The sequence below is a fragment of the Opisthocomus hoazin genome, chromosome 12, assembly GCF_030867145.1.
Source record: "Opisthocomus hoazin isolate bOpiHoa1 chromosome 12, bOpiHoa1.hap1, whole genome shotgun sequence".
NCBI classification, from domain to species: Eukaryota; Metazoa; Chordata; class Aves; order Opisthocomiformes; family Opisthocomidae; genus Opisthocomus; species Opisthocomus hoazin.
Window position 1 is genome coordinate 6104855 of NC_134425.1, and position 25476 is coordinate 6130330.

At 36.4% G+C, this 25476-nt stretch overlaps 2 protein-coding genes across 9 annotated transcripts in view; one reads left to right on the forward strand and one right to left on the reverse strand.

Moving 5' to 3' along the window:
• Nucleotides 1–25476, reverse strand: part of TDRD12 (tudor domain containing 12) — a 91640-nt gene that overhangs the window by 31991 nt on the left and 34173 nt on the right. For 2 of the 8 annotated variants that reach the window (XM_075434171.1, XM_075434178.1), the window contains 6 exons: nucleotides 23839–23952; nucleotides 23604–23757; nucleotides 23449–23515; nucleotides 19857–19907; nucleotides 18649–18776; nucleotides 10749–10824 (listed from right to left, as the gene is read on the reverse strand). In XM_075434171.1, coding sequence (XP_075290286.1) covers nucleotides 18658–18776; nucleotides 19857–19907; nucleotides 23449–23515; nucleotides 23604–23757; nucleotides 23839–23952 — 505 coding nt within the window. In that variant the 3' untranslated portion in view covers nucleotides 10749–10824; nucleotides 18649–18657. Of the gene's footprint in view, nucleotides 1–304; nucleotides 2622–4083; nucleotides 4243–10748; nucleotides 10825–14474; nucleotides 14497–18648; nucleotides 18777–19856; nucleotides 19908–22064; nucleotides 23086–23327; nucleotides 23355–23448; nucleotides 23516–23603; nucleotides 23758–23838; nucleotides 23953–25476 lie in introns of those variants that run through there. The other 6 variants (XM_075434174.1, XM_075434172.1, XM_075434173.1 and 3 more) reach the window with 6 other exon arrangements.
• Nucleotides 7468–19575, forward strand: SLC7A9 (solute carrier family 7 member 9). Its single transcript, XM_009945355.2, has 13 exons — nucleotides 7468–7588; nucleotides 8757–8882; nucleotides 9472–9619; nucleotides 10570–10812; nucleotides 11406–11531; nucleotides 11853–11952; nucleotides 13637–13681; nucleotides 14013–14136; nucleotides 15857–15960; nucleotides 16778–16874; nucleotides 17675–17824; nucleotides 18409–18583; nucleotides 19492–19575. Exons 2-13 carry the CDS (start codon nucleotides 8778–8780, stop codon nucleotides 19554–19556), a joined length of 1482 nt encoding a protein of 493 aa, XP_009943657.2. The 5' UTR covers nucleotides 7468–7588; nucleotides 8757–8777; the 3' UTR covers nucleotides 19557–19575.

Sequence of the window (25476 nt, forward strand, 5' to 3'; positions counted from 1 at the left end):
TAAACAATAGTGTATTTTACTATAGATAATTCATTTAGAATTACAAAATTTAAATATATTATCTCAAAGTATTAGACAAGGCTGCAGTTGACCCCCAATTAACGACTAGGATCTAGTTATATTACTTTTTCTCCACAGAGTGAAAGATGACTTCCCCCACTACAATTTTTTTTAAACTCTCTAGCCCTAATATTATACAATACTAGCCACTGACCAATTTAATTGTTTCCACTCCTTGCTACTACATAAAAAAAAACAAAATAGTGCTAAACCACAAGAAAGCTAATCATTTGGCAACACTTACTGTAGGTTCATCTTTGGAGGGAGCTTCTGGGAAGACAGTTACAGAAGAAACAAAACTTGTAATCATTCTTCACTTCTCTGTTAACATCAAGGATGGAAATAAATTACTTCAAGTAACCTTTGAACCACGCCACACTAAGTAACGGGATGAAGTTCATGGAAGAAAATAGCATTGGGAAAAAGTACCAAAGCAGCAATCTGAACTGTCAAACACAACTGCCTTAAGAAATTCAAAATCCTGAAGCTGCAGAGCTTCTGTCACACACGTTCACGCAGAACTTGTCACCTGAACTCCAAAACAGTACCAGCGTGCTTTGTGGACATTATATAGATATTGCAAACCTTTGAAGCCTGTTACCTCCTGCAGCAATCAAATAGGCAAACAAAGGTCTACTGGTCTCTCTCCAGCTGGTATGATTTGCATAGAAATCACTTCACACATACCAAAGCACATACTGCGAATCCCACTCCATGTCCTGAAAGCTTTGATTTCACGCTTGTGAACATTTTGTATACACAATAATTATGCAACCACGAAAGTTTTTCATTATTCTATTATGTCTTATGAAGCTGGTGCAGTTCTGATTTCTCTCCCATGCTTGGTGTCAATTTCAGCACACAACAAGAATGTAGGATCACTGAAAAATGCCCTTACAGGAGGATTTACTGGGCCACTACTGGCAGATGCTGGTTTGATCTTTCATCTAAGGTGTGTAATGAAGGAATACTTCTACCTTCTTTAGGCAGTATGTTCTAGCCCTTCAGCGCCTGTTGTCCCAAAACAGGGGTTCCTTCACCCAGTGTACAAGAGCCGATCACCACACTCAGTAGAGACATTTGTATTTATTTTGATTCTGCAGAAGCAGGTGCTTTGCATCTAACACAGCCAACACACCCAGAAACACCAAGGGTCTTTTATACAAAACAGTAACAGAGAAGAAGTTACACCAGAGCAGTTAATGGTCACTCATGCTTTTCCTCACCATCCCTGATTACATATGTTCATGTTTTAAACATTTGGGGAGATTCTTTTCATTATCATACTCATTATTCATAAAGGAGTGTATTTTTTAACATTAAAATAATCTAAGTTAAGTTCAGGACAGAAACTTTGGTTAGGGTCCAGTCTAGGCTTACAAAACCAACCACAGACTCCCATACACAACACACACTTGACAGGCCCAAGAATATACTATTGTCCTTGACCAGGATGTGTACCTGCTGGCAGGGGGAGTTTCCATTTCCATTTCCCTCCCCAAGGATGCCTGATCCTGGTGATCGTTATTTGATCCTACCTACAACAAGCCCACTCCATTACAGCATCCTCCCCATTTTGTACTGTGCACAAATTTGTACACTCACTGTATTTTCCGTTAGCTGCAACGTAAGCATCACCACTGCACAGAACAGACCCAAGACACACTGCGGCAGAACAAACCTTTTCCTGGCCTGACAGTGAGCCACCGCTTCTTTCTGCCTAAGTTTTTCCAATTAGTTCTTCATCTACCCTATTACAGATTTTTTTTAACACTTTTTTTTTAGACCTTCCCTCCACAGTTGGCTGGTGACAATATAAAGTCACCAATGAAAGCCCTTCCAAAATTGATATATATATATATTTAACTATTTCTTCCTTATCCACTTATTACTTTGAGAAATGGAACAAGTTTATTTTGACAGAATTACTGATAAATTCATACTCACTGCAACTCATTCCTTTATAGTCTAGCGTCATGGCTATTACTGCTAGGCACTACAGTACTACAGAAACAGAGTCCTCTTCCTATTTGCACAGGTAACAAATTTTATGCATCTTTAAAGTGCTGAAATGAAGAATTAACTATGCTGTTCTGAGTAAATCATCACCTTGTATTCAGAAACAAGTTCCAAACACACTCAAGTGTGAATGTCTTGCAATTTTTGCATAATCAAGTGACTGAGCTTGGTTAGTACACAAGTACTGAAGAAAACTGCACCTAAAAACCCCGGAACTTACTGAGGTTTTTTTAATCACGTTATTTTGCCTTGTTTCATAGCTACTATACTAAATATAGATACTGTACTATAGATTTGGCTGATTTATTCTACTACAAAAACTCTACCCCTGCCAATTTATCTTTTTCCTGTTACTCACCTGACATTAGCAACTTACTCTTTTACCTCAACCACTGCTGACAGAGTATATTGATTCCGATATACTGCACCTTCCTTCCATTTACAGTATCTTCTAGTAGAAAATTGAACCAATGAAGTAGTTTTAGCTTCCTTTCACAAAACAACATAGAAACACACAGAGTTCTTCAATTCCTGTCAAGAAACTGAGAAAATAATTCAGAATTTGTGGAACTGTAGTCATATGAAATTTTCATTGCTGAATTTACGGAGCACATTCTGTCCATAACAACTCTGTCCATAATAACTGAACATAGTTGTCCCTAAAAACCTGTATGTATTAAATAATGTGATTATAAATTCAAAAAGCAAACACCACCACCACCCTTCCAAACCCAAAACAAACCACTGGAGAGTCTGGAGTAAACCGCAGTAGTTCCAGTACATTTTCCACCTACTGTTAAAAGATACTGGTGTCAGAGTATCACATACTCTGTGCTTCACCTGTGTAAATACCAGGGAGATTTTGTTACTCAACAGACACATTAAGATAAGTATGCCCTGATGTCCTGTGAACCGAGGGTCACTCACTTCCTCATTTCTAGCCGACTAGAAAATTTCAGGTGAGGTAAGTATCATCTATAGAAGCTGATCAGAGATTCTCTGAAATGCTTATCATCATTAAGTTGAGATACAACAGAAGACAGATATTTCAGTATGTTTTGGTAATGATTACCAGAAAGTGTGCTGTAAATCATGTACAATAGAAAGGAATTCCTTTCTAGAGTAACTGGACTTCTGCCCATTTAGAAGTAATTTAAACCCAGCCGTTTTCATTTTCAAGCCAGAAAGATGCTGTTACCTTTCTAGCCAGAACATTGCTCTTCAACAGCTCGGAAGAGAGAGCCTCCTAAGATTTTTCACCATGAAAAATTCATGCCACTACACTAGCACACTGCAGCAGGAGTTCCAAGAGCTTTTCCTCTGGACTACAAATCCCTGGCTGGGCAGGCCCAGCTCTTCCATTTAGGAGAGCTCTCGGCACTCAACCTACTGTTTACATCTAATGTAAATAAATATGGTAAAAAATCTACAGCGTCAATCAGCTTAAATACAGAAAAGCAGATGCACTTTGAAGGCTTCTTTACCTTTAAAAACATGGCTCCTCTGCGAGTGACATCTCCTGTTTTTTTTAACTGCAATTTTTTTTCCTGTACTAAATTAATTTCAACATATCTATACACAACCCATTCAGATACGGTATCTAAAGATACCATACTGCCGTACTTAGAAGTTGTTTTACATATCATATGTTTGGTTTTGGTAAATTTAAAATCAAACGGAGAGTCCAAAAGTAGGTAGCACATAGCATCCTCAGCTCTAGAGAGTGCTTCAGTATTCACCGCTTTCTTCCTCAGCTAGAAATGGACACGCTAACAATGCAATCTTCCAAAGCCAATGTTACCTGGTAACCCCTCCTTGATGAAACACCAGTGGAAGGCAACCCAAATTTTGGACTTCAAAAGGAGCTCAAAGTGAGGTGCTCCTTCCTCACACGGGAGAAAGAAGAGGAAGGAGTTGGCTGTATGTTAGGGAAATCACTAATTCTGATCAGCTTCTGAAACACTGTTATAAACTTCAGCTCCTGAATGCTCTGAAAAAACTTACTTGATACAGTCAAGCCAATTTTCTTCAGAGGTCATCAAAATTTCTTTAGAATATCCTTGAGAAGAGACTCCTTGATTTTTCGTGATTTTTTGGATAGAGCAACATTCCCAGCATTTCCAAGTTTATGAAGAGTGTCTGAACAGCTGTGCTTGAAAAAACCTGTAACATAAAAAAAAAAAAATACTGGTCTTAAAAAATGTGCACTATTCAGGCAGGTCTAGTGCAAAACCTTTAGCAAACCTGAAGACCTGCACTATTCAGGCAGGTCTAGTGCAAAACCTTTAGCAAACCTGAAGACCTTTTCAACAGCCTTATTTATTACAGGGTCAAACCCAACTACACTAACCAAGAACTGAGTACGAAAAAAAACAGGTATTTAAAAACTGTATATACGATGGGCATTAAGAACCAGTCACCTTTCCTACTGATTCCCACTAGATGCAAAGACCTCGCAATCCAGTAGCATAACCCAGCGTTCGACACAGCTATTAAAAAAAGACTGTTTTCTTATATTCCACTTGCAGCATGCCTGCAAGTATTCAGAAAAAAATTAAAATGCATTTAAGGATGACAGTCGTGAGATCACTTCTTACAGCACATCTGTTAACGGTAGGATTCAAAGCAGAGCAAGTGCAAGGAAACACACCGGTTCTCTGATTACAATTAAGTAACCTGTTAAGTAGCAAGGTTAGAATGGAAAGTACCCATTCCGAGATACTGCTAAGATACAATCACAATCTGCAAGTTAGAATGATCCTTAGCATTTGCTTATGTATTGGTCAGAGCAGAACACGTGCATTACTGCAAGCAATAAATACCACCTCTAACAAACATTAACCTTTATTATTAGTGACTAATGATAATAAAAGGTGTATTTATATACCGTGCCCTTGCTATTTCCCAAATTAAAGTTGAAAATTACTTTTTACGATTTAATTGGTAAATAGCATTTAAAAAGGTTCAAACTACACTGTTTAGACAGGACCAGCCCACAGAGCATTTGCTTCTGCAACCCCTTGGAATTTGAACTCCTTGATCTCTCCATCTAAGTATATATTTGAGAGGGAAGGAGTCTCTTCCCATGCCTGTAAAATGCCATTTCTCTTGTCCACAAAGAAAATAACAGTAGAATCCTTGAACTCATTGTTTATTTTTTCCTTAAGTAACTGAAGAAAAGAAGCATTGCTGGTAAAATCATAAATCCTTTAACAAGCTTATAGCATCCCAAGATTAGTCCCTAAGGCAAAACTAGCCAATAAATGAAGATACTTTTCCATTTTTGTAAGAAAACACGGGCTAGTTAAGGTCAAGTCACTGGCAAGAGATTTAGACACCTACTGAACTGACGGGAACTCTCCAAATACACATTCCAGGTTGAGGAAAGTAACTAGTTGCTTAGGCAAAAACGAAATCAATGTATTTTCAATGTTGCCTTTACCGTACCTGAAGAAACAAAGTATAGTATAGATCTGCTATAGAAAGAAAAGACAGCTGAAAATATCACCTGTAGAACATACATCTGCGCACAAAAATTAAGACGTTACCTACACTAAATCGAAAAAAGTTCCTAAGCAAAACTTTACTTAATATGGAGTTAAAGATGAAACATTGCATTATCTTTTCATAAAAATCACATGTCTTTTTCCCCCCCTTTCTTTTTTGTCTGGAAATTCCAGGGTAGAGATGGTGTGAAAGGTGTCTCTACTTAATTTTGAGGGACAATGCACCATAAAACCTCCCTTTTTTTTTTTCTTCTAATTTTTGCTATTTCAGTAGTCTGTTGAATTTCAGGAAAAAGGTAGGAATGACAAGAAGATTATAAATCTTGATTTCAAAATTATCAGCTATAGAGAACACAGAAGTAACACATAATATTTGATCCCAAATGGGGTATCTGCAATTGACAGATACAAAAACATTAGTTATTTAATCCCATATATCACAATTACCATGAAAAATATTTTAAAGTCCTTGTGAAAGATGCACAAAAACGAGTAAGTTGTTGATATCTAGCTTTTCATATGCTTGTGGTAAGACTATAATTTTAACTCTTTATTCTCTTTGTAGGTAAGAAAGAACTCTTGTCACACCGTCGTTCAGGTGGCAACTTCTGAACAAGAAGTTAGTTAACCCTATTCCTGTGAGAATTGCACAAGAAAAACAAAGAGATAAAAGAGTAAGAGAATGAGTTAAAAAAAAGAGAGCTTTGGTTTTGTTTTCAGTACTGACATTACTTTGTAGTCTCAGTCTTGGAGAAGGACATTCACAGCACAGAGTCTGGCTCAGCCATCACAAAACACGGCCAATACAAACCATTAATGTAAGTCTGTTTCACATTTTACTGGAGTCCATTTTTAGACACAGATTTACATCAGCATGACAAACGACAGGAATTCCTGCCAAATCAAGCCCCCGGTGCTTAAACAGAAGGTTTAAGAAACCCAACAACAACCTGTCCAATCAATCATGCCAGGATACAGTTTTGTTGATACTTAGGTCCACCACTTTGGTCTTCCAGTCCTGTAGTACTGTTGTTCATGAGGCATTATTGTGCAAAGACAACAAATCTTAACATCAGTAACTAACACCATAGATTTTTCAGCTTTTAACAGCAGATGTCAACTGAAAAGAGTCAGGTGAAGTTAGATCAGGTTGATCAGGACTTACTGGTTTGAATGTCACACAGGAAAGGAGCTGTACAACTGCACCACGGCCAAAAACAATGAAGTGAAACAGAAGATTAAGGGTTTTTTTGCAACTATTTTAGGGATGACTAGCAGGAATGAAAGAAGCTACCTTATTTCAGCATTCAGGATAATGCCTTTTTCCTGGATTTACAACTGTACAGAAATAGAGAATGGCAGTTTTCACTAAAGTGAGATTTTTAAACATTACAAAAATGAAAAATGAATTGAAACTGCAAGTGAAGGGAACACAAGCTACCCACTCAGAGCTTTCAGGTTAATGAAAAACAAAGGAAAGATTTCTGATCATATTTCTCTACTTTCTCAAGATAAAAGTATCAACTATTTTTACAGGATGCAGCTAACATCTGCACAGACGTTTTTAATGCACCCTTCACATAGCACTTACTTCAAGGTTCTCTTTCCGAAGTATTTCTAAAATAGAAATTGCTTGATATAGAATCATCAAAATAGACTCTTCAAATTATGGTTCACTCTCACTCTGTAATATACTACTTGGGTACTGGATAAACATTCTCACAAATGGAACAAAGACTTTTTTTTTTTTTAAAGATAAACTAATTGGACTATTGGTTTACCTGTGGTTCCCATCTCAAAGCTTCTTGGTGGAGAATGGGTTTAATGATTACCTTTTATAACCTCTGTACTTAAGCTGCTCATGCTTCTGCGTATTCTGGTTTCAGACATGGACATGTCTTGCTGTCTAACTGGCTGGTAAATCTAACGGCAGACATAAAGAAGTAACACTATACAAAGATTCCTGGAGCCTGATTAGCACCAAACAAACATAAACAAATAAGGTAAGTCAACGTATGAATTGCTAAAAGACGATGATTAAAACGTTCTCGAATACAAGACTTCAAAGATGGAAGTTGGGCACAAAGCTGTAATAAAATTCAGTGACCCAAGCCCTGCATTCCTTACGTGGGCAATTTTCTATTGTAGGTTTAATCGTAGGTAAAGTTGGATTCATGACGATTTCTTTTAAAAATCTTTAATTCAAAACAAACTGGATGTCTTTATAGCCCAAATATTTCTGAAGACCAGCAGTACTGAGAAAGCTGTTCTGTCAGTTTAAAATGCTACAGTTTTTGCAGCCAAGAATTACTGGATACCATGTAAGTTGCCTAAACATGACACTTTCCTGCGTAACTGTCTGTAAAGCTGCAAACTGATCTTCAACATTCAGATTCTAGTAATTATAGCTGTAGGGTCTGAGGAGAGAAGAGACTTTTGACTAAATCAACTTTTAAGAATCAGGACCTAAGCTGACCCATTTCCTTCACTATCTCGGGTTGCATTTCATTCCAATGCTATGGAAAACAAGCAAAATACACAAAAAAAATCACAAGTGTAAATTTAAAACCAAACTGTTAGGATGCTAATTCTACACAGAACAAAACATTCAGTAGGAGACATTCACCCTGAGGCAGCACAGAGAAGACTGGCGACTCTTTGCGCCAAAGAGCTGCTAATTAGACAATTACAGGAGACGACATTTGGTTTAGCATCTCCAAGGAATTGAGACACGGCTTAATTAAACGAAAATCAGAAAGAAGGAGGTCTCCTAGATAAGAAAACAGACTAGCTTGTGGGAGAAAGATTAAATCTGTCTGGACCTCGGGAGGAAATTAAAGGAGGGACTAGCTATACAGCCTAGATTGTTCCAGCAAGGAACTCCCCTCAACTGAATGCAACCCGAGACAGAAGATAAGCAGACATTCCCTGCCAGGTGGGTATGAGGAAAAGCCACAGCAGTCAGGTGGAGGAGGAGAAACAGACGTAACGCCTCTTCGATTTAATCTCCAAGCAGGTAGTCAGAGGAAAGTCCTTTGCCTGGGAGCGTGCGTGTGTGTGTGTGTGCATGTGTGTATATGTTTTCTGGCAGTAGTAACTACACTACCTTGGACCCATATATATCGGCAAAACTCCAGCAAACTTTAATATGCTCGACTGGTATTTCCTTAGAGATTTCAACAAGTGAACCAAATGGGTGAAGAAAGCTTGAGGAAAAGAAAAGGAGGAGAGGACAGCAGAAAGGACGGACAGTCCATTCGGAGCCACGAAGCCCACACGACGAACCTCCAGAAGCAGGCAACGCTTCCACTTTTCTCCCTTCAGGCCGCGTGAGAGGGGCTGGCGGAGGGCGGCAGGAGGGGGTACCCGTGCACACGCATCATCCCACAAAAACCGCAGCTGTGTCCCGACTTAGTAGTGATGTACTAATGTATTAACGGTGTGGTTGGTTAACATTTTAGGAAACTGCTAATTACTAGTTATATAGCTCCGATATAACCACAAAAAATAAGAATACATATTTTTTCAAGTCTTTAAATTGTTTTTATCTGGTAACTTCAAAATTGATCAAGGAAAGGAGATGTTCACCTGTATAAGGTTAGAAGTGAGACCCACATAATCCAAAGAACAATTTAATAAAGCAAATACACAAGCAGGCAAAGTCCAAATAACTGTACGTTAGCAAACAGCAGTACACCTCAGGGGGTGTGTGCATCTTGGAAAGAAAAGAGAAACTTCACATAATTTATCTTATTACTTTGCAAAAGCTATGTGTTGAAAGCTGAAGAAAAAGTCAGTAATGACAATCACTATGACTGTGTTATACCAAAAAGTAATTACTGAATTATTAGAAATTACCTTACCAAAATGTCTCATTTTATTCAAGGTGGGCCTCATCAGTGGAATCTGTATGATTGTTGGTACAATTATTGGCTCAGGTATCTTTGTTTCTCCAAAATCAGTACTTGCCAATGTTGGAGCTGTGGGTCCTTGTTTAACCATCTGGGCAGCCTGTGGAATTCTTGCAACACTAGGTAAATCAGTCAACAAAGAATACGAATCTTTGCTTAAATCTTTGTATCTACTGTTTCTGCATACTACTCACTTACAAATTAGTTAATAGCACCTAGACCAAAATCAGTCATATGCTGATGAGTGTAGCAGTACTCAGGTAAAAATGTAAAATATGTGCTGTTCATAAAAGGTACATTTTTACAATTATACAGCACATTTTCAGCTCATTTTGAAAGCAAGTTTTAGTTTTGCTTACTTCATCCACTAACTGTCATAGAAAGAATACTTTTCTACTGAAACCACAGGCAAAATGTGAAATTCACTGGCAGTGAGCTAGGTAATTCTGCTATTTTTCTGCTTGTGTAATTGTGTAAATCTAGGTCTATTACCTGAGAATTTAGCACTAAGCACCTCAAAATATTTCATGAGATGAACCGAAAAGGAATTCTTTGGGCGGTGTGTTAGGCATACAGCAAACACAAAAACACCTGTATGCAAGATGCCAGTTATAGCAATAAATCTAGAATGAGAACTGTACTTCAGAGCTGAGCTTAGCAGGTATTTTAACTCCAAGATTGTGCAAGTCTATTTTTTTCAAGTTTCCAAAACGTAGGTCAGCCAACGCAGTTCTCACTTAAATGCTTTTAATAGTGTTGGTTTCTTAAACAGAAATCTAATATGAAACTGGAACATTTGTACTTTCTTTGCTGAAGTCTTAAAAAACAATAGTAGTAAATTCTGTATTGTAACTTAATAGTTTCAGTGTATTTTTTCCAACTGCTCGTAAGTAATTAAAATTTTACTTTGCATATACAGTAAAATGTACAGAAACATAGGAAGCAATGATGCATTGTATATATCAATTTCCTTAACTTTTCTACCTATTAAAAAGCAGTAAGCTGTTCTAGCCTGTCATCGTTTAAGAAGTGCATGAACTACACCAACACTAAATGCTTTCCTTGTTATTCAGGTGCACTTTGTTTTGCTGAGCTTGGTACGACAATCACAAAATCCGGGGGAGAATATCCTTACCTCATGGAAGCATTTGGCCCAATCCCAGCATTTTTATTTTCTTGGACAAGCTTGCTTGTCACAAAACCAAGTTCATTTGCAATCATTTGCCTCAGCTTTGCAGAATATGCATCTGCCCCTTTCTATCCAGGCTGCGATCCACCCCAAGCTGTCATCAAGTGTCTCGCAGCAGCTGCCATCGGTAAGATTCATGCTTTTTAAGAAAGAGACAAGATCCAGAATCACAGAGTGGTTCCCGTTTGGCCCCATCAATGAGGGCATTTCAGCACAGTCACGAATACACCAGGTAGCAACCCTACACTGAAAGCAGCAGAAGACTTTGGAACACAGTACAGCGAGTCCTTCCCACAATAACTATTTCAAAAACATATTAAAAGGATAGGTTTGAAAATGGTTTGTTCCTAGCCTTAAGTTTATTTTATTCTTTATTAACATAGATACTGCTGGGTAATGAATGCTTATCTCTAGCAGAAAAGGAAGAAAAATTAAGTGTGGGGATATTATTTCTGTATTTATCGGAATGCCATGCAAATTCAGTAGTACCTTTAATGAAGAAAAAAAAAAAAATCTAACCTAATTCAGAAAACGGTTCCTCCTATGTTAAAAGCTTTCCAAACACAGCATGTTAAAAAACTGTATCAATAACACGGACTAACAGTGGGAGGAAAAAGCAGTACAGTAAATAAGGTGGGAAGGAAAAAAGTTCTTAAAGGCAACTTTTCCTCTCAGTTCTGATGAATTTAATGCAGAAATCTATAAATTTGTTTCTTTTAGTGATAATTACAATAGTGAATTCACTGAGCGTGAAGCTGGGAAGCTACCTCCAGAATTTTCTCACGGCTGCTAAAATGATCATTATCGCAATCATTATTGTAAGTGGAATTGTTCTCCTTGCACAAGGTAATTAAATATACTTCACTTACAAAAATTGTTTTAGCTTCTGCTTATAATTATTCAAAAATTTCCCACCGACAGAAGTGGCACAACAATAAGGTGCTCTCTGTTCAGTGTTTTAGTTCCAGATCTCTTGGGAACTATGGCATTTTCCTTTAGAGAACGGGGTTGGGTGGGAAATGCAACACTACAGATCAATTAATAAAAATTGGTATTAATTTAACAGTGGGATGTTTCAACACATGAAACGCTGGAATGTTTCTTCATCTGGTGGGGATTAAAGGAATTGATTTCAACACTGATCAGTAATCTACATCTTATTTGCAGGAAAAACTGAGAGCTTTAAAGATTCTTTCAAGGACAGTAAAATTTCTGTTAGTTCTATCAGTTTGGCATTTTATAATGGACTCTGGGCTTACGATGGATGGTAAGGTATCTTTACTAGAATTAATGGTTACAGTTTAACAGCCTTTTACTGGTTTACTCTCTCCCCAAAGAACTCAGAGATGTGATCTGAAAAAATTAACATATTGTTATTAAGAATCTCCTAATGAATTATGGAAAAAGGACACCAGTTTGGTTAAAAAAAAACCAAACCCCCTAACAGCTGTTTATTACGGAAAGAAACTGTACTACACCTTGAAAAGGCTACAGCTTTGCTGCTGAAGGCGTTTAGTTTAATTCCTAGCCTTCCCAGAGCTCCTACAGATGACCCCGATCAACTCTTGTCAAGTATGTAGTGGTGTTTCATTAGTACAGGAGGACATGCCCCCCCCCCGCCCCGAAGTGTCAGAATTTATAGGGTTCAACTTTCAAATTTTTTCTTAATCAGTTTCATTTGGAATCAATGTAAAAACACTGAGTCTTCTTCCCTGAGAAGCTTTCAATTTTAAATCTCCACATCTGTTTATCTATTATTATCTACCACGTTAGATTTAAGAAAACACATCTGAAAATCAGATATGGATGGATTCAGGTTTAAATTGATAATCTATATATAGCATTTATATTTAATACTCAGAAGAGTGATTTCCAGAATCATTTTCATAAGAATAAACTTATTTACTGGCAGGAACTTAATCTCTGTGACAGTCCAGAAACTAGTTTACATGTTTCCTTTCCTGAAACTAAAGGGAATGTCAGTTGGTCTAGAGCTTTGTTGACAGACATCTAGTATCAAGGTCTCATCCATTAATGCTGTTCTTAAATGTTCAAACTGTAAAAGGTTGCACATAGGTCCATACACTGGAAAGAATTAAGAATATAAATCTAAACTTACAACAAAGCCAGTCCCATTTAGATGCTTAAAACTGAATTACTTTTAAATGGATTACTCTTTCAGGTTCTATCTCCAAGCCTGAGTGTCTCAACTCAGGCATGTAAGTCTGCTAATTCAGACACGCATCTAGACTTTAAGGGAGCAGGGAAGCTGGTGCCTAAATAATTATTTCAACATGTAACCACCAGGCACCAACATTTGAAAAACAGCCTGTTGAACTATAAGTATCAATTCTTCCTCACACTTTCAGCAGTGGATAAGTAAAAAAAAAAAAATACTCTATCAATCTGATCTATGTGCTTGAGCAAAAATGAGTATTTGGAAATTATAATTCTGACAGGTGTAACCCTTAGAAAGGTTTTCATGCCAGTTTTCTAGACAATATGACTTACAGAACAATTGTGAAACATCAGCAGACTTTGCTTCAGCAGTCCTTGCCCTGAGTACACTTGAGCTTTTTCATTTGAAAAGATTCAGATATTGCAAAGCTTGAAGTTCAAAGGCAATCTTATAAATCTGAGATAATGCCTGCATAGTTTTGTTTTGTTATTCTGGAATATTGTATCCAAGACCTAAGACAATCTCATTTCAAAATCTGAGACACTGCTAAAATTGTGACGAGGAAGAGATAAAGAATCAAAAGGCTGACATTTGGATAAGAAGCTTTTTTGTCCTGCAGTTTTGCCACTTAAGAGACTGGTTGTACCTTTTTATTTTTTTTAAATGGAAAAGGTAAAAACCAGTAACATAAGAAATGACACCTAACTTCGTAATATGTCAGTATTTCAACACCTGACTGTTAATAACATTGTATCAATGTTTCTCCTTCCAGGAATCAACTCAATTATATCACAGAAGAACTTAAAAATCCTTACAGGTAAAACTATGTAGGAAAGCAGTGTTTCTAATGACAAAAACAAAACACTTCATATTTTTTAAAAGCAGGCATATGTTTTGTTTTTTAAAAACAGTGGTTATTCAAGGTTTGACCACTAACACACAAAGCTAATTAGCAACTATTACAGGCTTCATAAATTTGCATAAAGTTGTATTGTTCCTTTGTTAAAATCCCAGATTCCACAGCTGTACAATAAAGAAATGTAAATATACCTAAAGAGCATATGGGGAAAAGTAAGAGTTCACAGTTCATTATGACAGCTCTACCAGTGATACAGCAATGCTTACAGTCTTGTTTCTGTGTTCTTTAGAAATCTACCGCTATCTATAATTATTGGAATACCCTTGGTTACAGTTTGTTATGTTCTGATGAACATTTCATATTTCACCGTGATGACTTCAACAGAACTCCTGCAGTCCCAGGCAGTTGCTGTGGTAAGCCACTTTATTTTCTAATAGAGCATCTGAAGAAGGCTGTGTGCATTGAAGTCACCAGCAAAAATGAACCTCTAATTTTTCTTAAGATAATGACAGTTAAGATAGAAATTAGTTGTGTCACCTTTTTCCCTCCATTATCTACTGTCATTTCTTAATCTAAAATTTACCTTAGTAATGCTTAATTTAAACAGTAGTTCTGTCATATCCCAAGAAAAAAAGTGGAAGTAATGCAGCCTTCAGCTAACATTTTGTAAACACCGCAGCTCAGAGGTTCACTGTTTTCCAAAAAACCCAAAAAGACAGATGTTATTTTTCTTTCTGACTTCTGCTTTGCCCTTTTCAGTGCTTCCAGTGTTTCTGAGAAACAAACACATGCAAAATGACAGATCAAAGTTTGTCATTCTTAACAGCAAGTAGTCCATAATTCACTTCTACCTTATTCTTGCTTTTTTTTTAACAAAGCTAATAAATATCCTTTTTACATTATTGCAAGACATACTACTACAGACAAAATCAAAGATGATTTAAATTTCTAAAATCGTAATACACACATCTGTCCCTTCAGTTCCTCTTGGTGAATTTTCTGTGGGACATTTGTCTCAAACAACTGTTGAGAGGTCACACAACGCTTTTTCCTAATGTTAGTTTTTGGGGAAAACAAACAGCACATGACATGCACGCAAAATGCAGTGTAACACAGTGAAGGACTACAGTAATGTAGAAATACTTATAAATGCTAAAAAATATGACCTTCTAAAATGTAGAACTTTGGTGCATTTCAGCATCTTGTTTGCCCCAAGAGGCACAGCAATGTTGTACCTTCTTTATGAACTAGTCCTCTTCAGCATGCCACTAAACTTACAGTCTGTGAAGAACACGCATCAACTAGGACTAAACTTGTCAGGCTAAATTAAGAACAAAATCTCAGAACTGCCAGAAAGGCAGCACAGCAACAGGAGTGCACTGTTCAAAGAAGTCTATACATCTGCAAGTAGACTTCTTCCTTAGCACTGATGAGCGTCCTACTACTGGACAAAGAAACGACATTAATGTCACCCCCATGCAAAACCAGAACTCTTTATGCTTGACTTACTAAAAAAAAGTAACCACTCTCCAACTAAAACCTACCTGTAAAAAAGTTTTAATTCAAATTCATTTACAGTAGATCAACGTAGCTGCATTAGATCTAACCCATCCTGCAGTAACAACTAAGACACCACGGCACAGGTAAAAATTGAAGTGCAGTGCAAGACCTCTGCAAGCTTGTCGTTTACTCCTTCACCCATAAGGCCTAGTTTGTCACGCTGTCACTACTAGTGTTACTCCTTCTGTATAGGCTGAAACCAGCTTGTGTATACGTGGCTTTCTGCTGCAATGCTATCTTTGTTTTGCAGACACATCCCCAAACCAGGTGTTTTTAACAGAATTTCATTTCTGTATATTTTTTACATCTGTCTTCCAGTGTGTCGGACAGATGCTGCATCTCAAATACCACGATAACAATACTGCACTCCTTAGAGTGCTTAATTAATTAATTGGGGTCTTCAATTGGCAAAGCATTCTGTAATAACTACACAAAATATACAACCTACATTTTTAATGGTGACATACCTTAGCTACCCATTTACTGTACTTTTAAAGAGGCTCCAGCATTACTGAATATACCAAATGGTAGTTAAAATGACAAAAAATGCTTCATTTTAATCCCATATCCCAGACATTCGGAGACAGAGTCCTTTATCCAGCCTCTTGGATCGTTCCTCTCTTTGTGGCCTTTTCTACAATTGGATCTGCCAATGGGACCTGTTTTACTGCAGGCAGGTAAGCTCCTGTTCTGAATATCTTACAATGAAATTTTTAAAGGCTGGAAAAATGTATATATACATTTAAATATCTACATGGATAGAGACATTATTCTGATCCAAACATACAAAAGGTAATTAAAAACTACCTGCAAATCTAGTTATATTGTTTAATTTTCCGAAAGAAGCAGTGGCTATGAAGGTTTGGAAAATCAGAAAATAGGGTCTCAATTCAAGCAGGTATAGCACAAGAAGTATTTTTTCACCTCTCATCAAGTTTAAAGCCAAGAATTAAGCAGTTTAAAAACTACCAGTAAGAACATGAGCATACTAGTAATGATCAAGACAGGAACTGGAAAGAGAAGCTGTTCCTTTCTACCAGTTGTTCAACAGTTCCATTTACTATTTAAAAATATTTTAAATTTCAGATCCATCTGGACATGATAGGGCTGTAAAGGTCAATTCTTTGGATAGAAGGTTGTCAACATAGCTTCTTGATATGAAGCAAACTAAAAAGGAAATATTTAAAGGGACACAATTACGCTTCCCCCCCCACCCCCAAAATAGTTTTAAATTTCATGTGCAAACTAATAATTCTGAAATTAGTTTCGACTTCACTACTTTAATACTGGTTATTTCCATTATTTCAGTCTGCTACTCTATAGCTTAAATCCCACTGCATAGCAAAGGAAAAATGGATGAAATTATAGTCAGATGTAGCCATAAAATAAAACAAACCTGAAAATGAATGCTACTCAATTTTTCTTTTTTTCTAGTAATACTACTTAAAGTCTAGGTGCCACACTAATTAGCATGCCTTGTTTTTGTTTTGTCAGACTTGTTTATGTTGCAGGTCGTGAAGGGCACATGCTAAAGGTGCTCTCTTACATTAGTGTTAAGCGTTTAACACCAGCACCTGCTATCATATTTTACGTAAGTATATACTGTAAGCACAGAAAAACTATCAACAAAAATTCTCCAGTAATACACGCTTTCACGATTTCTTATCAGCAGTCTTGACACATATTTTTTGACTACCCAGACAAGAAAACTGCTAAATACACATTAGGAAAAAAGACTATTAAAAACCCAACTTCTCCATTTGAACAGTTTCATTCCATAGCTGGATTTTAAAATCAAAATGTTTTTAAGAATCCACAGCATAAAAATAAATTCAACAGTTAAATGAATGATTAGTATTAGGCAAATATTTTATTTCACAGGATGTCTGAAAGCAAGCTATCACTAACCTATTTCCTGCCTGTAAGAATACATTTACATGTTATGAAAAAAAAATTCTATTCAGTAAACACATTTTAAAATAAATCCAGAATATCTTGTTATTTTTATGTATTTTACCCATTTATCTTATATTCAAGGTAAAACAAGATAAACTCAATTCAATTGCTCCATCAACTCCCATTAATAACCAAAAAATACATTCAGTATCTTCACCTCCTCCATGATACGCAGTCAACAAAACAGAGATTTACGCATACAAATTTTAAGTCTTTTGACTTAAAATGCAATTAAGATTTTACACAAACACACACACGCTGGCAGGATGTGGACACTATCTTTAAAGGAGTTGCAATACACTTACACCCAAATGTTTAAGCAAAAGTATTCACAGATCACTCTGGCACATTGTAAACATACACCCATACTGACAGATAAATAAAATTCAGCCTTCTCTTATAACTGACTATATTCATTTTTGTTTTCATTTTTAGGGGGCCATTGCTATTATTTATATTATCCCTGGTGACATTGACACACTGATAAATTATTTCAGTTTTGCAGTCTGGATATTTTACGGTTTAACCTTACTTGCACTCATTGTTATGAGGTTTACAAGAAAGGAACTCAGGAGACCAATCAGGGTAAGTTCAGCATTCAGTATGGCTTTTCCTCCACTCCCATCAATATTACAACACAACTCATCCTAAATATTTGGATATTTAAACAGGGTCAGGCAGATTCCTCCTTGTTTGTTTTTTTTTTCCCCTTACCTAAAACCTAGCTATTTATTTGTTGTTCTTCTCTTTGTTCCAATTTTGTACTAGGACACAGCTCACAAGGACAGGGAAAAGATTACACAATGTTTATTTTTACTTGCACAGACCATGGGCACAAGCCAGATTTTTAGGGACTGGAAACTGCAGTCAGCAGACTACCACTGAAAGAGTACCCCCAGGTTCACTACACTGGAGTCAGGTCCCAGATGCACTAAAATGCAAATTTTTACACCACAATTTGCAATACAGCAAGAGATCTTGGTCAATCATTTAGCAGAAAAGTTTTCCCTATCCATATTCTTGTGACTCTTTCCATTGCCCCACCTAATTCCAGAAATTTTAAAAGGAAAATGTGCATAAGGCAATGAAAACATCCTTCTTTCATATATGCAACTGCTGTAAGAACAGCAAAAGAATAAACAAGTGATGTTGTGCTTTATACTTTGCAGATACCCATCATCATTCCAGTCACAGTGACATTAGTCTCCGTTTTACTGGTGCTGGCACCAATTATCAGTGCACCTGAATTGGCCTATTTGTACTGTGTTTTATTTATACTTAGTGGACTGATAGTTTATGTACTTTTTATTCATTTTAAATTCAACTGGCCCCAAAAAATATCAGGTAAGTATACCTCAGACAGTGAGCTCCAAATTCAACAGAACACAGCTAAACTCTAGATTAATTACCGTATTAAGCTAATTACGTTGTCCATCCCATCTAAATGACATGAGCGGGGTGCAGAGGGAGGCAGTTTTCCAGATACACAGTGAGGGGCATACAGTGAGCTTTACTGAAAATTGTATTTTACTCCTTCCTGTGAAAAAAAAGGGATGTCTGACTTGAGGAAAAACAAAATTTAATTCATAAAAAAAGCAACATATCACTGTATTAGCATGAAGAAACTGACTTTCAAAATAAATACAACTATTTTATCTGTAAATAATTTTTTGACTGTCCATATTTCAAAACACTGCTTTAGCCATTAACTAAAGATTAGCAGACTTACATTCTTATGCCACAAATTACAAATGTTAACAGCATCAAGACCAAAAATATCAGTGCTGCTGAGTAAAGTGAAAGCTGCAAGAACTCAGTGTGACCATTTATAAAATGATTTTGCACAGTCTCAAGAGAAATTCTTTGCAACTATCTCAGGGAAAACAGGATACACAGATGTTTCTAAAACGGAAGGTGGAACCAGCTGAAGAGGACAGAATAAGTATTCTACAGATACTAAAAAAATCCATCATCTGTGTCTCTTGCCCCCTGGGGTTATTGAATATTATGTTATTTACACAATTAGAAGCACTGTACTCTACTAAGAGCAAGTTTAGAAACCCTGGAATGTTGTAGCTTGGATCTTACAGTTGTTTTTATTCCCCACCCCTTATTTTTTAAGCTTGAGATATCAATACAGAAAAGACAGACAACTACTCACAAGAATCATTTTCTCACTTAGAAAAATAGTGTAAGTCTGAATAGAAATACTGTTCTCTTATAAAGCCTCTAACAATAACTTTTTTCCTCAGAGCCCATCACTATGTACCTTCAGATGCTTTTGGAAGTTGTTCCAGCAGAGGAAGTTACTCAATAAAATATTTTATATGTACCAGGTTGTTTTTAAGTGCTACATTGGTTGAAGGAGATTCAATTTAGTTTGGTACACATTTATACTTTCTAAATTGTTATGTTGATACTCGTGTATTATTTTTGCAACACTTCAGTACTTGAAAAATGTTAAATATATAAGAATAAAAGATTTCTGAGCCAGATTACAGTGTCCAGCAGAGTTGTTTCCATTGTTTGCTCACACATTACGGTATATTGTTTCTGCATTCAAATTACCCAAAATAAACACGAGGAACTTTTCAATTATGAAGAGAGCAAAACTTACCAGCAACACTGTCCAGATGCTTTTGATCATACTGGTGAAAGAAGGAAGTAGCTACCATTTACAGCATCCCATTCAACAGGCCACACAAAGGACAGAAATAACGTAAAATCAGAGTAACTCCATTTGAAGTTTCTCAGACCAAACACTAGCTATCAAAAAATTTAAGATCAAGGAGGTGGGTGTCAAGTAAAAATGGAAAGCAGAGTTGACAGGAAGAGAATTTTTTTTTTTCAAAACCAAAACAAAATAATTGCAGCTTAAAATCTCAGGTATCTGTTTTCTCCGATAGCTTGCAAGTTACAGAACAGCAAGTAAATGCCACAGAAACTTCCCTCAGCATCAATGTGTCTGTACAGAGGTTAACTTCATCATCCTAGAAACACTCTCTTTGGTAGCTAATGAAACCAAAATGCAAAAAATAGATACTACATTAACATACAGACATAAGCAGCTTTTACTTTCCCAGCCCAAGAAACTTATGGATTCTGGGTAACAACTATGATCCTATGATTCTATATTCCCTTGGTGCAAATGCATAAAGAAAGCAATTTTATCAAGTCACCTGTCAATATTTTGAAGTGATTAATTCTGTTTATACTGAAAACACAAGTCCTCTAAACAAATTCTAAGCACATTCACCCTAAATATATAACACAACAACATTAAGCAACTGGCTTGAGATCACAAAAGTCCATAGTAACTCTAGCCTAGCAAATTCTTCTAAAGCTATTTCTTTCATCTTGCAACCTCAAAGAAATGAATAAAACTTAAGTTCCTATGTATTTCATTTTGTGTCTACCTACATGGAAAAGCAATCCCAGAGGTACACACAAAAACGATGGGTTCTGATTAATCTGAAGGAGATTCTGTGGTTATACTCAGACCCATGAAAATCCTGGCTCCGTGTGCAGAGTAAAACAAAAGCAAAAAGGCTGAGAACAACTAAGGAAAGCCATGGAGAACAAAACTACTGTTATGTCATTACATATGAAGTGCCTACTTGCCACAGTGTTTTGCTGCAGTCACACTGTTCCAACTGCTGTTCCCCTACCCCAGGTGGTAAAAACATCACTTCAAACAGTAACTACAAGGTTCAGGGAAAGACCAAAGGAATAGAATACTTCTGCATAAGGAATGACTATCTGCTACAATTCTGAAGACTGAAACAGAGATATCCGACACGGGGACGAGGGAAAAAATTGTAACAGAGGTCCACAGGCAGAGTCTTAAGTGACAAGAAAAAGGGGAAAGCAAGCTATCTTTTCCTATTACTTCTTGCGGGTATAGGATTTCAAGCAGTCAAAGCAGGGATGGCTTCAAAACACAGAAAAAAAAAAATTTCTTCACAAAATATGTTGGTTTATTACCGAATTCCTTAGCGCAGGAGAAATGTTAGAAGTTGACATAGGTTCCAAAATACAATTGAAGTAATTTGTGTACGAAGTCCACAGAAAACCTCTTCGTGAAGACCCTGATCAAAAATTGCTTGAGGCCAAAAGAATATTCTTGGAATGTACTGCTCATTTTTTACACTCCTCTTATAGACTGGCTCTGGCAGCTGCTAAGAATGTATGGCTAAAACCTGCTTCTACTTCATATAAGGTATCTTACATTTCAAAGAAAAATAATTTCCATCTATCAAATAATCCACTAGATTTATCTATCAGCAGAAAAATCACCTCACATTGTATTTAGATATCAGACAAGTCAAAGAACAAAACATGCAGGAAAACATCCTGCCTCCTCACTCTTTTTTTCAGTTAGGTGATTTGAGAGTCTTCTGCTTGCATCACAATGCAGAGCAAGACCAGAATATAATTACATTAGCTATTTCCTTTAGTACTTTTACAACAACTATAGCTTTGCAAGTACCTGTACTCAGGTGAAGGTTATCATTAAGCTCAGTTGTACTCAGATTCCCAATAGCACTGATTTTTTTAACCATACATTAACAATTACAACTGTTTCTGTCACACAGCAGTTTTCCACTGGTATCAGCAATATTCTTCAATATTCAAAAAGAAACAGCTTTATTATATGTTAATACTAGAAAAACTCGGTCAGTGTAAACATATTCATACAGTTCTCCTCCCATTCTTGAAGACATCCCAATACCTTGAAAGAATAATTCACAACAAGCACGTATATTCTTCCTAGTCAAGAATATAAAAACAATTTTGACTTCTTAAAATAGATCTGTAAAGTCAAGTCTCTGTTCTAAACCACCATACAGGTATGCTGAGGAAACTAACGTGCTTTAAAATCGACAGATGCAAAGAGATCAATATCAGCTTCATTTATTGTAAGTATCTTTTACATCACTACAAGATGTTCTAGATGTGCACAAATCTAACAGTGAAAAACTACTTCCTGATAGATGGTATATTAAAAGGCAAAGCCTTAGGGCTAAAGAGACAAGATTTTATTGTTCATTTGCAAAGGAGAAAAGAGTTCTAGATAAATGAGAGGGAAAGAAAGAAGAGCATTCATAGGAAGTGAAAATATCAAACTGAAAACAAATATTGAATCTGTTATCACAGCGCTCATTCCACAAAAGCTGTACAGCAGTTACTTACTACAATGAGCTGCACTGGACAATATTTCATACCAAGTCAACATATTTCCAATCAAGCAGCAACAATTGTCACTGGAGTTCAGGCAAATGACAAATGTGACAACTGCAACAAACTGATACTATACAAATGAGGGATATGGTAGAAACACTTGACAGATCATCAGGACTTGTGAAACTTCAAAAATTACTAACTGTTGCTAACACAGCAAATTCACTCAGATAAAGTAAACTAGAAGCTCTGTAATTACTAATAAATTCAACTGCTTCAAAACCCAAGTTCAACCTTCAGATTTTACTGTTTGGACGGCACACGTACATATGTGCACACCACCATTAAAGCCAACAATTTTAAACTGAAGGCACTGGAAAATATACATAATGTTCTATGGAGTTTTTCTTCAGATTCTCAGAGCCCAAAGGTAAGAAGTATATTCACTATTTTCCTCCTAAAATTAAGGCTAGTCCTGCAACCTCTATGTTTAGTTTTATCAATTTTAGTGGAAATACTCATGAAAGAGACGTCACTTGAAGTATAATTCTTATCAGAGGAAAAAGACCTGTCTTCAAATTACTCATCACTTTCTTTTCCACTGTCATCTGAGGAGTCAACCAATTCTTCGGTTATTGCAGCAGCGCAGTACAATTTTTTGGTACCTAGCAGTAATTAACAAAGTGTGACATTTATGAAGCAAGAAAAAACATGAGCTTCAGAACAAATGTGCAGTATTAAAAAAATAACTGAAACAAAACCAAAACAACAAAGCCACGCTTTAGACTACAAACTAGACCAAAACACTAAAAACTACTTCAAACTGCTTTTTGTCTATGCCATTCTGACAGAAAAATACCCTGCTGCCTATAGTTTTCTATTAGAGGTCCTCTCATCTGTTTTCAGAGAATTTGAGCAATCCAGTGTCACATACCTGAAATAAATTAGTATTTCAGATACAGCCTATGCAAAAATGAGGATGCTAACAATTTTCTCATATTATAAACACAGACTTGTTCATTCCTTACCAACTGGAAAAGGGCTTTTATCTTCAAAATCTTCCCAGTGTTCAAAATCAAAAGACAGATGAGGATTCTGTTGACAAAAACACTGTTTGAAATATCTGCACTGATGCACAGTGAATATCTTTACAACATTCTATAATTCTCCATTTCCACTTCACCTTGTTCTTCAGCAATTTGAGCCACACTCCTTTTTTCTCTTTTGTGAGAACAAGAATAGCCTCTTCATCCTTAATCACACATGTAGACTGTTCTGCAAGTATATATTGATGCAGCTCCATGTCAGCCAAATAAGGTTTATCTCCTGAACACGCACTACATTATAAAAAAGTTTTTAAAAATTAAATAAAAGCTGACAGTCAAACATTTTATTATACTTAAATTTCTTAAACTTACCTGAAAACCACCTTCTCTTTAGAGAACTCACATTTACAGTCAGTTGCACTTGCTATTTTAACCTTCACTGTAACAGTCTCTTCATTTTGAAACCACTTTATTTCTGGATAAAAGCTAAAATAAAGAAAGTTTAATTGTGTTTTTTCCAAAATAGAAAACAACGGAGTTTTAGACAAGCTGTCTCACACACAGCCAGAATTTTCCCATTAGGTTACAAATAACCATCTGAGTTTCAGCATCTGCAGGTGTACTCAGCCATAATAATTTGACCCTGAATAGCAGGGTCAGAAAAGCACATGATGTGATGTCAGCCAAGCTTGCTACAAAAGCAATCTCAGTCTTTCGATAAGCACATCTACTAGTTCAAGTGGGGGGACACACTCCATCATCTTTGATACCTAAAGGAATCAAACTTAACTGCCTCATTTAAGGATGCTATCATAGTGTAATCTTGATCTGACAAAGGAACAGGTAACAGTAGCAAGACCAACCTCTGAAAGACAAAGTAAACTTTTCAACTGACCAGAGACACAAAGACACCTTTCTCATCAAGGTTTTCAACTACTTATTCTACAGCTGTTTTACCTCAAACTTCCCCCAGATGTTGAAAGGTTTTAACCAGTGAAAGATAAATCCTATTAGCAGAGTGCAATATCCATTCATTAGGGTTACTTCCCTTATCATACCCTCAGTCATATCCAAACCCTGATTAACTGCTAAGCCATACCTCAACATGTATTACATAATGGAGATCTTAAACTGTGCCAGCCAAGCTGGACACAGAGATATATGTGGATTCAATCACCTTGCCAAGAACTTTTCCAGTGCACTAAAATACCAAACACTTCTGGTACTTGCACAAGAAAATGTTAGTCACCCATAACTAGCATTAATAGGTAGCAGAAAAAGAAAAAGCCAGCAAAGGGAAGCACTGCCTAGTCCCAAAGCATGCAAGAAATTAAAAAACTTCTCAGGATTCACTATCTGTTGACTTCCCCCCCCAGACCACACTGCAGATGTCCCTCAGTATACTCATAACCACAAACAAACCTTGCATCCATTTCTACTGCATGCTTCTCAAATTATTCATCAACAGAAACTGTCCCACCCACAAAGGAGTAAGGATAATGGATCCACTTTCAAACAAAGAAAAAAGAAAGAAAGAGCAGAACAGGAAATTGGCCATAATTTCATGCCGTGGACACATTTTCAAGATGAAGTAATTTTTTTTAATTTTCTTTTTTTTTTTTTAAAAAAAAAAAAACAGAATCACATAAAGGGAGACACACAAAATTGTTTCACCTTATGAAATACCAATACACAGAGGCAGAAGGGCAGAAGTTACAATTTAGACCTCAAATAGGAAAATCTTTGGTTAAAACATAATCCAGACAAGTGCAAGTCAGAGCTGGTATCTTATACCCATGAATCAAGCTAAAAAAGTGTTTGTTTTCATTTACTTCCTCATACTATGTGTCTAATCAAAGATCATGTAATTTCATCAGTCAGCTACCAGAAGTAAGCAAAAGAGCAATTTTAATTACTTAAGGAATTCACAAGATGATGTATGTATATACATATATATGTAACAGCAACAGTGATCTCTCAAGCTCAACAGTGATGTAACAGAATTCTAAC

Excerpts from the sequence above, each read along its gene's own strand:
- SLC7A9 (XM_009945355.2), top strand. The coding sequence starts at position 8,778 with ATGGGTGAAGAAAGCTTGAGGAAAAGAAAAGGAGGAGAGGACAGCAGA. Across the intron at positions 11,532-11,852 it reads AATTGTTCTCCTTGCACAAG|GAAAAACTGAGAGCTTTAAA; the intron begins GTAATTAAATAT and ends TCTTATTTGCAG. Across the intron at positions 11,953-13,636 it reads CTCTGGGCTTACGATGGATG|GAATCAACTCAATTATATCA; the intron begins GTAAGGTATCTT and ends TTCTCCTTCCAG.